The sequence below is a fragment of the Ascidia mentula genome, chromosome 4, assembly GCF_947561715.1.
Source record: "Ascidia mentula chromosome 4, kaAscMent1.1, whole genome shotgun sequence".
Taxonomy (NCBI): domain Eukaryota; kingdom Metazoa; phylum Chordata; class Ascidiacea; order Phlebobranchia; family Ascidiidae; genus Ascidia; species Ascidia mentula.
Window position 1 is genome coordinate 769160 of NC_138569.1, and position 16406 is coordinate 785565.

A 16406-nucleotide genomic window follows, 5' to 3' on the forward strand; every position below is an offset into this window, starting at 1 on the left:
CAGGTTCTTCATAGGAACAGTTGACAACCAAATTAGTTCCAGCTTGACCTGGTAAGTTGCTTAGAAGTGATACATTTGGTGCTGCAACAACAAAAAACACCATGGGGATGTTTTGAATGGCCAAAACTACACAACATAAATTCATTAATTATACTTGCAAACAAAGCATTTCAAAAAAGGAGTTGGTTTTCTATTTAGAAATTATTGCTATGGAAGGTCATTTCGCCTGGTGCAAAAGTATTATTAGGAAATGCTCATGGAAACAAAATATTTGTCTATCATAACAACATATCAACACTTGCTTATTTATTGCTGTCGATATGATTTTTGCGTTTCCAAGCCAGATTTCCTAAAACCAATTAGTAAAGTGCTCAAGCACAAGCAACTTAATGTCATCATGGACTTGAATTATGTTATTAGTTGCACATCTGAACAAGTTCAACTGTCTAGTTTTATTAAGGTAAACAGTTATCTCATAACAATAAGCTCTATCTGATGAAATATTGATGCTTTCTAACCAAGATTGAGTATATTCTAAACCATTTTTATCAAGTTAAACCGAGTTACAGGTTTATAAAAACATTTATGTTGTAATAAATTACTATCTATGTCACCTGACCAACATTCCAAGCCGTCTGCTCCAAACCATGTTGCATCATTTTGGCAAATTGTATCCCTGATACCAGGAGTTGCGATGCTGTAAAACAACTCCTGTCCTGCTGGGCATTTAAATTGTTTTTTTGCTCCAAAAGAAGCATTTTTTCCAACAACTTCAGGTAGATGTTTTCCATTTGCATTTAAGGAGCAGTCTAAAAAACAATTTGTTTGTATTCTATATCCTAATCCAAGGTTTTTCAAACGTTTTTGGCTACAGACCAAATTTTGTGAACCTGTTTTATCTCTGACCCCCAATATTATGTCACATCATATTTTCCACGTAATCAGCATTGAAAATACTACAAAACAATATCAACAGTAACAAATCATTTTTATTAAACTAACGACAATAATGGGAAGAATGGGATTGCTTTTTTATATTTTGATAGCTTCTCAAAGCTATTTGCGACAGGCAAACACCTTAGTCCGAGTCCACAGATAGTCTGGACCTGTATTTAGTTTCCATGCAAGTATGAGCAAAAAATGCCTTTTCACAAATGCAGGTGGTGGAAAAAGGTTATAACATTTTGGCCATTTGTGCAAGCGATGGATATTAATTCGCAACGTTTGATTGATTGAAACTGATCAATGTTCGATCTAATGTGAGTTTTCCAAATTAATCGAATTATCGACTGGCTATTGCGTTTCAGAAATTTATCCATGATCTACTTAGTGCAAAGCTCAACAACTCGGCACTCAATTTAGTTTGGTTCAACCACAAATAACCAGCAAACAGCAAATGCAACCGTAACCTCATTAGAACTTCACCTTCGATAAGTGTGAATTCTTCCATCATAAACGCGTAGTATAAGAAACAATTCTAAACAACTTTGAAATGGTAAGATTACAAAGATAGTGAACCATTGTGAAGTAATTGTACAATGTACGTATTGTAAAGTTTACGAAACCACTCCAGTTATGATCACTGCAGACATTACTGCTTGTACCACTTGGTTACTTTTTATATATGTTTACGGACCCCTGCACAGTTGTTGCGGACTGCGTTTTAAGAACCCTTTTTCTAACCAATAGCAGTGAAGGAACAGAAGATGATTTTGGCAATTATAAGACTAATTTTGTTAAGAATACTACTAATATTAAAGTTGGCCACATTCTTACAGAGTTTACATTACAATAAATTTTCAAAATAAAGTTTTTAAAGAGACAAATAAGGGGGTCACAAGTTTTATTAAATCATGAACCTAGTCCATGATAAAAAAAGGTAAGAAAACACCGCCCCAAATCATGGATTCTCAAACAGCATCCCACCACACACATTCACTAATAAAAACATAAAAAAACGATACTGTAAAATTGAAAATATAGCACACAAGCCACTGCTTGTTACAACTATTTCTACTGTGATAGATTTGTTATTTGATGGTACTAGGATGTGAAACCACTGAGCTCCCAAAGCTCAGTTGGTAGAACGTTGAGGCTAGTTAGCACCAGCGCCATGAGTTCAAAATTCACTGGGAGCTTGATTTTTTCTCACTCTGACATGCCTGGGCTTTGAAGCCTGTGAACTTATTTAACAACGAAATGTTGTTTATTAGCAAAAATTGATAACAAAGTACGTTTCCATATAAATTGTATGATTTCCGACCTTGTTGATGTAAACCCAAACAAACTGACAAATTGCTCACTTCTAAAAACTGGTTTCTTCCCATACCTTTCATCCCTTTACTCAAGAAACCTCAATGTCTGACTTCCAACACAACAACTTTTAAACAGAGGTAATAAAAAGCATCTATTTGTACCAACAACTGTTGACTACGTACACAAATTGTAGCAGAAGCAATTATTACATGACAACATGTGGTTTTGATATTTCTTCAATGTTTGTACTAAATATTTTTTCTGATATGTACTAAAGAATTGGCCTTTTTTTAATTTTGATAACCTGAATACTTTAGTTCACTGACATTTAAAGATACAACCAAATTAACGAGGTGGGGTTGTATATATTATTTTGCAGATTACCTGTAACGTTTAAGCAAGTTTCCAACACATTACCATCTTTTTTTAAAAATAAAAAACAGTGGTTTGAATGTACTTCGTAAAGAGTTATAGCAACAAATACTTGGCTGTTATTCCGCAATACAGATCTACAGGTTAACCTGTAAAACAAATTCAATTATTATTCGAAAGTCCTACATTCTAAAAGTTAAGTATATACCAAATTGACTGCCATCTAACAACTAAATGTGTGAGACAAAAATAATTAAAAGGCCAAATTGAAAAACCCAAAGACTTCATTTACTTAAAACCAACAAATAACATTACATCATATATTTACCAAATTTCACAAAACATGAGTATTCAAATCAAAGATGTTACCTTGACATACTAAATAAATCAGAGCATCCCTTCTCATTTTGACCATGATTCCAAACCAACTAACAAATAAAAAAGTTTAAGCAAGTCCAGTGCATGCACACATTTTGCATTTTTGGGCACAGAAATAACAACAAATGTATTTCAAAAGGAGAAAATGACTGTACATAATTAATGTCAAATTACCTTCATGTTAGATCATATAATGAATATATTTCGAAGTTTAGAAGTTACTTTCTTTTAGATGAAGATGTCCAAAATATTAATCACAAATTACAAAGATACTTACATGCTTCCTTTTACGAAAATCCAAAAATAAAGACAAGGCTGTATTTGTCTGTAGGTTTGAAACATTAACAGTAGCAGTAAAATTTATATTTGACCCCTTTGCTTGCTTGGGTTGTGGAAGTATAGTAATATTTGGTGTTTGGGGTGCACTGTCACCTTTAACATAACTTTTATGTACAAATAATATTTACATGTTTGTAGCCAATTCATGTTGTTGAATGAAAGCACAATATCTTTGCAAATGGTTAGTATGTATATGCTGTTACTCCACAAAATTATGATTTGTGAACCCCAAATGTACAACCTTATAGAAAATTGTGTTTTATGAGTTTATAATATGATTATAGCTGTTTTGAAACTTCACTTTTTTTAAGTGCCATTAAAAACAACTGAGCTATTCTACTCAAAAAATTCTACACTCATGTGCTTTAGTATTTTGTGAAGTGACAAGTAACATCAACAAAACAAAAAAGATAATACATGGAAAAAATAGTAGAATCCAAGTCAATAACTTAAAACATGCTCAAACATTTCGATGGGTCAGGTTAAAAACTTTGTCACATTTTTTGCATCGAACATACAACAGTAATACAAAATAAAGTTTTTCATGTTTTTCCACATTTTCAGTAAATACTAAAGTTTTTTTGCAGTGATTTTGTGCACTGTAGGCGTAGCTCTAACAATCAACATATGACAAATCACCATCCCTGGCTTTAATTGTAAAATTTTTCTAATCTAGCTGCCATACCATATCACTAACCGTTACATTTCCAAAATAAAATCACAAAAGAAGCAAAGCGATCAAAGAATTTCGATGAAAAACATAAACTTACCCACACAAATCTTGGTAACTGTGCTTGACAAGAACACAATATTCAAATAAACTAATGCGCCAAACATCATTATTGGTCTATTGCACAATCGCATACTTATAGAACCGATGAGATGTCAGCTGGATGAATGAGAACTTACAGCAAAGCCAGTTAACAAACACTCAAGCTCAGATCATTCATATACGTGCATATAATGACAGACCGGTAACGATATCGTGTCCAGTATGTAGCGCTGTTTTCTGCAAAAGTTTTTTAACATTTGGTTGGGGTGCATCACGTCGGGGTCACCAACTTTTGCAGGGACGTCAGGGTGCAGCTAAGGTATTTGCTTTGCAAATAATTTTTAGCCGTGTGTATATGTCGAAAAGTGGGAGACTAAAATGAAATCACATATGAAGAAATTTCTTATGATCCGTTTTACAGACAACTGCCTCATTTTTTCAATCAGAGTTTCAATATCGTCCACCGCCGATAAACTGCTCTACTTAAAATCCGCGTAACTCTCCAAAGCACGCTCATATCGCCTAACCAGCATCCCTTTACGCAGGACAGAGTTTTGTGAGCAAAACTTCTATTCAAGGTTCCGACTTCGCGTCATTACTGGGTCTGACGTCCCAATCTTCCAGGTAATGTTCGGCGGAAAATGCATTGGTTTAGATAAGAGTTCTCCAAAAACACGCGTGTCGTGCTGTTGCAAATCATTTTGGGGGAAAATTTTACGTTTAGGCAAGGCAGAAATTGTCAAAGTATAAAAATACCAAGCACCAAAAATAAAGTTTAGTTGAAAATGTTTAGGAGAAGAAAATCATCTGGAGTTAACCGCAATGAGCGTCTAACAGCTGCATTGTATTGATGTGCGCTTTTATTGTCTTGTTAGTGGGGAAAATCGCAGCATATAAAATAAAAGACTGAAATGTTCTTTTATTCCTTTGCCGATAATTAAAGATGTTTTTCTTCGCCTTGGCGTATTTTTTTGTTTTGGTACTTGAATTCTTCGTCAATTCTGCTTTGCCTTGTAACATACGTCACAGAAACCAGTACTTGTATTGCGTTATGTTTTGCGCGCAGCTTTGTACAAGTATTGCATAATCCCATAATGTGACCCAAATGATTTAGCCATCAAACATTCTCGAGTAAAGTGATTCATTCAACATCCTGTTTGCCACATAAAATGTTCTCCTATGTCATATCACACATATGTTCTTGTATTATATTACTTCAAGCGCTTCAAGATATCACGTGACATTATTGACCAATCAGCTCTCAGTATGGAGAGCTTTAAAGCCCAGTTTAGACCGGTAAATTCATTCTATTTGATTCCATTCGATTCTACTTGTTTCATCGTATTACTGTTACACTGCTATTATTACTGAGACTCTACAAGCTATTCGCCGGCTTGGGATTTATTCCCACAGCCCGATAATAAACTGTTTATTTGGATACAACGGTTTGCTGGTGAGGTTCAAACCTTACAGCCTAAACGTAAAATTTTCACCACAAAATGATTTATCGCAGCATTACACACATTTTAGTAAATAACTTTACCTGCAGCATTGTGACGTTACACCCATCGATGACGCGATGTCGGAACCCATGGAAAATACCAATGGACAAAAAAAATACAGAATTTTTGATCTTGCCGTGCTTTAATCACCCCTCCCTTGGCTCTACTTGTGCTTTTAAGTTACCGGTATACAGTACCACGTGTTGACCGAGTAAAAATGTCATAAAACAAACGTAGATAACAAAGAATCGTGAGGCTTTGGTCAGCGGAAATTCCGGTTTGCGAAGCTGACCAAGATTAATTTCTCTTAGGTGCGAGAGCGGGCTTATCAGATTAACAACGCACGAGTATCGTGACTTAAAGAGTGACGTGCGTTATGAACGAATGTGGTTAAACAATTAAAAGCAATAAATTACAATTCTTCATTATCTTCTACATTGGTGCCAGTCGTTTAAGTCGTTTAATTTCAGAACGCAAACAATTTTTGGGGATAAATTTGTATTACTAGTCTCTATCAAACAACAGCTTTTAACTGAACGGTTACGAGTGTTGAAAACTCCATGGCATCATCGCTTGGGATCCCCACCCAAAATAAATATGTCTTTTTAGATGCCTAAATAAACGCAACCGCAATAAATTTTTGGACAAAATCCATGCAAAAAACGGCCAGCACTTGCATTAACGTTCAGCGAATAAGCTCGTTAAAACCAAAACTAACCATTGTTACCAAACATGGAGCATTGTTACGAAACAAGTACCATTTTTCGTTTAATCGGCCCTTAAAAGAGACATGGCAGCCTCTACAACATGCAAGGTTTTCAATTGTTTTGTCGTTATTTCAACGTGTATTCTAAACTTATGCAAGTACAAGAATCCTGTTATCGAAATAAGCCTGGCCGTTCTCATGCATTAGTTACCAGATACGACATTTTTACTATTCGACACGCACGACAATTTTTCTCAAGATGTTCGACACGCAGAAAAAAATCGACGCCCTGGTTGTGCTGTTGCACTGTTTGGACAAGGTATCTGCACATTAAGATAGAGGTGCTCAGTCCGAACATATTGTCGTAGTTTTTAGCCAGGAAGTAGCTGTAAGGCAATTTTCAAGTAGTCTAGTGGATTTTCTTGTTGAATCAAATGCCAGTTAGCATTGTAGCCATAGAAAAACAAAGAAATATTTGGGTTAAATAATTTTTAGTCATTTGTAACTTTTGGTTTCGATTAAAACGCAACTTTTCAGGTTTGATTTTCCTTCAATGATATCATGAGATTTACGTTTTTTCTGGTTTGGAATCTGTTTACAGTTATTTATCATCCCACAGGTAACATGTAAAACTTTAAGTAGGCTGCACAAAACATAGGTTAGTTATTTGTTTGTTTACCATCATCTAGAAACTAGTTTATACATACAGATGTAGTGAAAGAAATGTTTATTAAAACATTGTGGTTACAATTCTTACAATGAAATGAGGCATTCCAGGGACCGCCTTAAAAAACACTTTTTTCGTGTCAATGATTTACGCCTCCTTATTCCACGTAACACTATTTGGGACATTAATCGAAATTGGTGTGGTTAGTAAATGGTTACAGTCATAGGCGTATCCAGGGTATTTTAAAGGGGGGTGTCAAATTTTTTGTGTGAATTTCCCGATTTTATGGCGTAAACTCAGGTAAATTGTGGTCAGGAATCGAAAAAATACGAACCACAATGAAACACTCGATGCGAGTTTTTGCGGTAGTGCTTGTGCCGTAGTTTCATTATTACAACTTTCAAAGAAAGGTTCGAATATATTTGTAACCAAAAGGGATCAAATGTGCGCTACGTTATGAAGAAAGCATACAAATAAGCAGTAGCCTTGTATTCATCTTTGTACCTATGCGAGCGCTAACAGTTGTTTTCAACATGCGTAATATTGGCAACGTGTTTAACAACTAAACTAATTGTCTTTCACGCAAATAAACCGCTTGCCATTAAAACAAGGTGACCGATAAAAAAAGACGTTTCGTCCTTACACTAATGAATAAATGACACTTGTTTCGTAACAATGCAACATGTTTGGTAGCAATGGCGAATGCAAGCACAAAGCGCGGTTTTTAGGTCACTTTGAAGAACATTTATTTCTGGTTTTCACGAGGATTTTAACAAAAAAAACAGTGGCATTTGTTTAGCTGAGAAAACAAACGAAAATATTTCACACAAAGGTGGGTGTCCAGACCCGTCGGACCCCCCCCCCCCCCTCCCATAGATATGCCCATGGTCACAGTCAAATAACCTTGCAGTTAATTGCAAAACTTCATGCTCTTCCAAACATTAAAAGATACTTCCACACCCAAACCTGTCAGCTACAGGGCTGAAATTCTTAAGTCTATGAACAAAACAACTACTTGGAAAATTTGATTAAAAATATAGTTTTAAGGAAAGAACTTAATGCATATGAACAACAAATTTAAAAATAAAATGACATGGGCAACTATTAAACCTTAAGGATTGGCGTGAAAAACATAATTTGTTTTTGAAAAGATATTTGGGAAATATATTGTATTCACATTTTCGTAAGATTATGAAAAGTTTATATTACTTTCCAACTCCATTATATTTTGTTTTGCCAGATGCACAATTGATGATTAACATATCACATGGACTTGATGACAATCACACTGTTTCAATAAACTTTCATCCAGATTTCTTTTTAACTTTACCCCATGATTATGTCACATGTGGTTGGCGAAAAAATTCAGAACCCATAAACAACTTTTATAATTTGGGATGCTTTGCAAGTTCCACACTTTCACCCAATAATATAACTTGTAATGAAAATGCTTCAACAATAGAAACTAACTTTTCTCCATCTGTAACCACTACAAGGCATGACATTGATTTCATTTGTGATGGAACTCGAAGAGCCCCTACAAGACAACTCATTGGAATGTGTAAGCACTTTAAGTTGTTTTTCTATGCTAAACAGTAACATATTTATTAAGCAGAAAAACATGGGCACACAAAATGTTTTTGTTGCTCACGTACTTATGCCAAAAAATTACCCACCAGATTGCCTTTCTTCAACTGGTAGTATATCATAAAATATTATTCCTAAGTGCTGTTTTATGAGACATAAGAATACAACATTAACTTCTATGGCAATTAACATAAAATGTAGAATTTCTTTCCAAGAGTAAACGATCATCAGTATAGGATAATGCCAAACAGTCATGAGTTTGGAAAGCACAGTACCACTTTTGAGCTGAAAACAATGTATATACTGCATTTTTAATGCAGATTTTGGGCAAAACAATTTGAAATTAAGTTGGCAGTGTAAAAAATTAGATTGTATGCAACGACATTACATTTTGTGCATTTTACGTTTTTAACTCAGATTGCCAGAATGTTTCATTTGAGGGGGTAAAGCAAGATGTTCCACCGGGTATAGGCTACTTGGGTGGCCACACTTTCACATGCATGATAGGATATGTAGGAGAAGCTCAATATGCTGAATGTCAATTTAATGCACAATGGAACTTAACATCTTTTTGCAGTCGAGGTACGTTTATCTGTTCATTCAATTGATTTCATTGAAGAAGACATTCCACAGTGTGTCATGTGCACATAGACCACAATTAACATCCTTATGTTTCATCAACAGATTTTATACAGTTGGAAATAGGACACATGTATTTTTAAACCACTATCTATCCTATATGCATCACACTTCTTAAAGTAAATTACTACAAATATGTACATAGAAACAACATTGGTAACCAATGATGCCACCTTCACATCTATTTCCACCAACAGAATAGCCACAACTGTTGCTATAAATAACGGTACAAACTTATTATTAAGTGCAACAAAACCCATCTTATGTTTAAAACATGCTATGTTATGGCCAAAGGATTAATTTTTTCAAATATCTTTGTATTTGTTCTGTCCAATGCTTTTGCATGTTTTGTCCTTTACATTCTACATAAAGAAAAATTTGCATTTAACTATTGTACAAAAAAGCATGAAAAATAATTTCTTATAATTATCTTACTAAATAGAGTGTGCCTGTTTTTTTTGTTTTTTTTTACTTTCAATGCATGGCAATGCTGCTTAGCTTTTGTACATTGTGTTTATAATTTGATCATTGATAATTTTTGTTGTAGTGACAACGCCAAATCCAACCACTGCAAAAATAACTTCACTTCCAACCACTGACACAGCTACTACCAATGGTAAACAAAAGCATGCAACTATAGAATTAGTTGTTGTGAATAGTTAAAATTGATTTTGTTCTGTACTAACAGTGACATGGTTGCAAGGTTGTCTGAATTTCATAAAACCTTTCTATAGATTAAATGACAAAACTATTTAGTCAACGGAAACACTAAATTGTGGTTAACAACGCCACGCTTAAGTTTGAGTCTTTATTCAAAAATTTTTGGGGAGAGCAGTTTGCAATCTTTAAACACTGAACTAATTACAAATGTGTTTATTGTTTTTCCTGTCATGTATTGGCCAAGTACATTTTAGCACCCTTTTGTTTCAGTGGTCAATATGAATACAACTACCCCAAGTATAACAGCACAATCAAACACCAGCACAACTTACTCATACGGTAGAAGCATGTTGGCATGGATTTTGTCATTTTTTTATTCTTTGCATAAGAATATTTGACTCTAAGATTAGTTTCGTTGTGCAGCGCAAAAAAATAGTTAAAAAACTACATGCTATTTCGGCACTGAGAAACCACAGACTATTGCGACAATATACTGGAAATGATTTTTTTGTCCTTGTCTCGTGTTTGGTAACAATGGCAAACGTAAGCATGACAATCTAATGCACTTGACGACAGATTTCTTACAAAGCGAATTACTTTACCGACATTCCTGTTTTTATTTACAGCTTTAATTTCCACTCGTACCAAATGTGTATGAGCCTTTCTATATAAGACTTTAAAAAAGTAAATATAAGTGTTTTTAGCACCTTTTAATAATTTTTTCAACCATAGTTATATCTAGTAGAACACAATGCTGTAAAAATTGGTATAATCTTGATAATAATATGCAAATAAGAAATATCTACTGCTTTCAATGTTCATGAAGAAATGAAATGATGTATGTTGATTTTTGTTTTTAGACCCTGGTGGTAATTTTCATCCTGGAGGAGTTGCTGGTATTGTATTTGTTTGTGTGGCATTTATTGTCTTCATAATTATCCTAATTTGTGTTTGGATAAAACATCCTGATGAATCTTGTACCTGGAAACTACGTGGAGTGTTTTGTTGCATTCTGTGCTGTTCTGATAGAGAGTGCTGCTGCATTCTGTGCTGTTCTGGAAGAAAAAGTACTAAAAACTTTTTTGTTTACCTGTTTTCAAAACTTGCTTATTTCAAATAACAAACCTAATTTGGAAACTGAATCATTTGACTCCGATTTTCTGGCAAAGCTTTTCGACAAGTTTTGAATGTACATTTTTTACTTATTCAAGTGTAATTATTGTGTGAAACTCCTATCATGCAGGGCAAAAAAACAACAGAAACGTTTCACCAGAAAACAGTCAAAATGATGAAGATCACCAGCATGAAACATGCATGGGTAGGTGGGAGCAGTTTATGTTCACTGCTTAAATTTCTAAATCACAATGAATTTTAAGCTGTATAAAATGAATGATATTCGTTTATAGTGTGTATTATATTTGATGTTTTTGATGCAGAAAAGAGTAAGGAGAAGAAGGAATCTGGACCTGAGTCCAAACCTTTGGAGGGCTAACTCATAGGGCAGATATGTTTTAAAATATTTGTGTTTTTTGCTTATTATTGTTTGTAGGATACAAATGACTGTATTAAACCCACTTTAGTGCTTTTTATTGTAAATAGTGATTTGTGGACTTTCATTTTTACACTGTTATTTGTTTTACTCCTATGTAATAGGTTTTTGTATGTCATAATGTTTGCTTTTTATCTTCGACTCTTTTTATGTCCACTGAAACATTTAATGATTCAAAAATCTTTATTCTATTGTTTAGTATTTTACTTTATGATGAGGTAACATATATGCAAATGACTGAAACCAAACATAGTTTTGCAATCTCGTTGCACATTTATATTGCAGAAAAAAAACAATATCAAGTTTGTTTGTGAAGCAATGTATAAATGAATGTGATTCTGTTAAATTGTTTTACATTTTAGTGTGGTGTTGGTTCGTTTGCTTACCATGATAGCGCAAGTTATAACGTGTTGTTGGCTTGGCACGTAGGGTAACGCTTTCGACATGACTTGACGGTTGTGTTTGAAGGCGTCTACGCGAGACCTGGCAGTTAGCCGTCCTTTGTGCGATACTTTTCAGTTCTACGCGATAGTAATCATTCAAAAAGGGTTTCCTGTGACTAAACTAAGCGCCAAAATCTCATATTGCCGTTGAATTTTGTAGTAGGAGCTTGCTTTCGTGTTTGTAAATGCAAGTAACATATAATGATTTGGGGAAAACCACGTCGCATATGATGTATTTAGCGCACGATTAAATCTGGATAAATTTATCGCGGATAAAACGTTGCGCGTATGCAAAGCAAAGGTTTGCTTCCACATACGTCCAAATATATTTCAATGCTTCAGGATGCGCGTTTAGTAGACACCGACTGATACGCAGGTGTCCGCAGCCTCGTCATAGCCGCCAGCAGCCTCGCTTCCTAGCAAAAAAATAACTCACGGACACTGAGGCTTCAAGCGTAGCGGAAGTTGCTTGAACTAACGGCTAGGTGTTGTGCCGCGCTGGTACAAACACCTTTGTATTTCCATCTAAGCTTGGAGCCACGCAAACTGGATCTGACCCATAATCGCATTCACAGTTCATGTTTTTATAAGATTTTGTTCACTGGGTGTTTTGTCAAGCCCAACAGTAAATTCCGTTCCCCATCAAGTTGACGATGTCGTCACGCTTAATGCTTCATCATGGCCTGTTGAGTTCGGTGTTCGTTTCGTATTTGTAGCTCAACAAAAAATGTAACGAATACAAAAAGATTTACGCACGTTTTAATCTTACCATCCATAACCAGGACACCAATAACAAAAAGATAAACAAAGGGCCACTTTTAGGCGAATGAAAGGTTAATAATAGAGTCACACGACCATATTTGGATTTGGACATTCGATATGCTGTAGTTCAAAATGCAATTTCCAATAAAAATACTCAATGGAACATCCTAAATAAATATTGGCCTATACCATCGCTGGATAACGAAACCGTTAGTTATTTTGACGCCACTTGAATAGATTCCAATTTCAGTCGATGGATTGAATGTGATATCATAGACAAAACCCATAAACAGCTCAAGGTAACGGAGAATATACGTAAGACGTGTTCGCTGTTATATATTTCATATGCGTATGTGTATTGGAAGGCTCATACAATTTCAACACATTCACAAGACCTTAACATACAGAAAGCATCGGAAATTTTTGACTGGGACAAAGCAACCCTTTTTAAACAGCGGGAAACTTTACTTCGGTAGTATTCGTTTGGAAACTTATTTAAAATCCCTTTCATATTCAGACAATACTGGATAGGAACAAAAAACAGGTTTTCCCCTGGAATTGTTGTGGTGTGGTCACGGTTCATTGTTGAACGCGACTGCGCCTTTCAAATTTGTGGTACCACGACAATGGGTATTGGTTACATCTTTGGAAAAGCCCACCAAGCCAAGAATGGCGCAACGCTCAATGTTTTCGCTACGCTTTGTTTGTTTTGTTGCAATGATGCGTAACCGTTTCAAATACGCTGGAAACGCGAAGATCAGTGTTTCCAATACAAAACTGGAACGATGTTGTCCTTTCAAAGATGAAGAATGCAACTAGATCCCCCCCCCCCCCCCCCTTATTTTTTTTGAGTTTCTACTAAAAGGTCTCATTTCTTGCAGTTGTGAATTTGGCAGGAACCTGTTTTTAAACAACTAGTTCGGTGCCGGGTTAAACATAAGGCAAATAAGTCACCTGCCATAGGGCTTAGCCATCTAAACAACTCTATGACGTAAATTTTCCGTGTTCCTCATGGTTTTTACCCATGTATGTGCCAGCCGCAATTCATGTCTATTTTCAAGCCATTTTTGTTACAATTTGTTGAGGGCCAGCAAAGCTTTAATCCAGCACTGGACTGGTTTATGAGTTTATTGCTTGTGGACAAGTTATGATGCAGCAGTCACTTCTACGGTGGTGAATCTGACGTGAGGGTTATTTGCATAATTTGTAACTTATATGCATGATTGATGCGGCACCTTAAATTTCCGGCAAAACGGTCAACAGTTTGAAGTCCCGTGATTAATTCCACTGCCTTGAACCTGCGACGCCGTGATCATTTCACTGTGGAATGACTGGCAATATTAAGCAGGCAAATTTGAAATATTGTTGACAAATTTCCAGCATAGAAAAGGTTTTTCAGCTATGCTTTAATCGGACTAAAATTGCGTATAAAATTGGTATCAATGTCGAATCTTTGATTTGTCGGTGCCATCACAGTATACTAAGCTGGATAGGATAGACACCAATGCCGCAATGTTTCAAGTAGTTGTGGCGATGTCCAAATATGCGAAATGTGGTTTCTCGGGCGACGTCTAACGGCGCAAATACATTTATTTCATCGTCTGTCTTTAATTGGGCAATGCATAGCAACTTTACTTGCCTTTTGTTGAATTATTTGTTATTTGAATGACAAAATACTATTGAATGTACCAGAAACGTATTATATGCCCCATGAACAAATCCGATTGTCCCGTTATCCAGAGAAGTTTTTCAAATGTTAATTTCCACAAAAAAATAACGCGAAAATGCGATTGTGTTTTTGACAATAAGTTTCCGTACCATATTAAAAAACTTTAATACCCACAAAATTAAATTCCAATCGGGTAATTTCCTACACAAAAATCATGGAATATGCATATTCTCATGTTAGATTGAGTCAAATAATGCACAAATAACACTAACGATCGAACCCATTATAGTGGAAAAGTGTTTCCATGCCTCCAAATATATGCTGGTGAGTTTTCATTGAAAAACAAAACAACACAAACTCCAACACTGTAACGTATGCCTCAGTATAGGGTGTGTGTGGGTTAGGCATAGAGTTCCTAGAAAAACCTCACTCTGGAGATTAGGGTCCTTGACCTTCAAAGGCAGGAGCCTTGGGGCTGGAATTTGGCAATCTCCTTTCTTCTGGTTTCCAACTAATCATTCTTCCAATTTGTATATACAATTTTGTTCTTACCAAGTGCCAATATTAAGAAACAAGGCAGGGAATATTAACTTCAATCTTTTTCACATAAGAAGTTTACGTGGCAACCGATAAAAAAAAGAATGCCAGTCACAGCACCTGCAAAAGCGAACATTACCACTTAACAAATTATTGTCTTTTCACAAATTATCCCCTACCCCGGTTCTTGCGGTGGACCGAGGCAGGCAAGCCGTGCACTTGTCAAGCGATAGTAGTAGACTAGAATGACCAACTGCAACACAGGTATACGCTGGCACATGAGCTAGCATTTAACCGTTTACATGGGAAAAACAGGATTTATAATTCAGCTTGATAATTATAAGATCGTTGCATATTCTCCTCGCTGAGTATTAAACAGACACAATATAAGTGTTCGGCGAAGTCTGGGCCAAGAAAACACAACCAATCTCATGAAAACATGAACATACGTTTCAGGGAAGATTGATTGAAAAAAATACACTTTGATGTACATACGGAAATACAAACACAAGAAAAGACCAATTAAATCAAATCATGTTTAGGAACATAACTGACGGTTTTGTAAATCTTTAATATGAACAGAATAGCCCATACAATCGAAACGTTTACATGAAGTTTTCCAGGACTGTATGGGCTATTCTGTACATATTAAAAATCATGTTTATTTTGCGCAAAAAAGACAATTACGTAGATGAACGATACACAATAGAATTAAAATGCCATGGATACCGATAAAACCATCAGGAGTGTATGTGACTCGTTTTGTAGAAGGTTGTGTTAACTTATATTTCCATAACTTCTATGAAAAACGGGGCATTCAGATATGTTCACGGGATATATATTATGTTTCCAAAACATTCAACATTATTTGGGTTATCTAAATACCAAATAATTCTACAAAAGAGTAGTTTTGGGCTGTGTAGCATAACAACCAAACAAGAGGGTAAATGCTATTTTTTGATAATGGCAAGTAAAGTCAACTGTGGTAAAAGTTACGCAATGCTCAATTCAAGACAGACGACGGATTAAATGTATTTTAGCCGTTGGACGTCGCCCGAGAGTCTACATTTTACATATATGGACATCGCCACAAATGCATGAAACATTGCCGCATTAGTGTCTATCCGATTCAGCTCCATACACACAGACAAATCAAAAGTTCGATGTTGATTTGTTGACATTTTTTAATTCGATGTTGGCTGTTTTTTATACGCACTAGACAAGGCAGTGTATACATGTTTGGGGATTGCATTGCCGATTGTTTTGCAAACCGAGTTTCCACAGTGGCAAGTGTATTATATTTTCACATTGCGTAATACCTCAGACCGACAAGGTAATGTTTGTGCAGCGAAGCGTGGGTTGCTCTTTGCAGCCATGTTGCATTTATAGACACCCGCGCTTCGGTGGGTTGCATTCACCCACTCGACCCAAACCAAATTGCATAGGCTACAGTATGTAAGCACACTGCCAGAAAACGTCACATCAATTCCATAGTTTTTTTTTGCGGGATGAAGTTACGAACAAACATACTTTTACAGATTAGCAAAGTAATATGATTTGTTACTGAG

At 35.5% G+C, this 16406-nt stretch overlaps 1 protein-coding gene across 7 annotated transcripts; it reads left to right on the forward strand.

The window, feature by feature from the left end:
* Positions 1-6683: 6683 nt before the first annotated feature.
* Positions 6684-13306, forward strand: LOC145897616 (uncharacterized). 7 transcript variants are annotated; one of them, XM_082985981.1, is made up of 10 exons: positions 6703-6804; positions 6863-6944; positions 8233-8553; positions 8997-9161; positions 9364-9444; positions 9766-9834; positions 10149-10217; positions 10739-10945; positions 11122-11196; positions 11315-13301. In XM_082985981.1, the coding sequence occupies exons 2-10, from the start codon at positions 6887-6889 to the stop codon at positions 11368-11370; spliced, it is 1101 nt and encodes a 366-aa protein (XP_082842107.1). In that variant the 5' UTR covers positions 6703-6804; positions 6863-6886; the 3' UTR covers positions 11371-13301. The 7 variants fall into 7 exon arrangements, with proteins under 7 accessions (XP_082842109.1, XP_082842110.1, XP_082842108.1 ...); XM_082985983.1 differs by having other exon boundaries at positions 6684-6983; positions 11315-13304; XM_082985984.1 differs by lacking the exon at positions 9364-9444 and having other exon boundaries at positions 6684-6944; positions 11315-13303.
* Positions 13307-16406: the final 3100 nt, after the last annotated feature.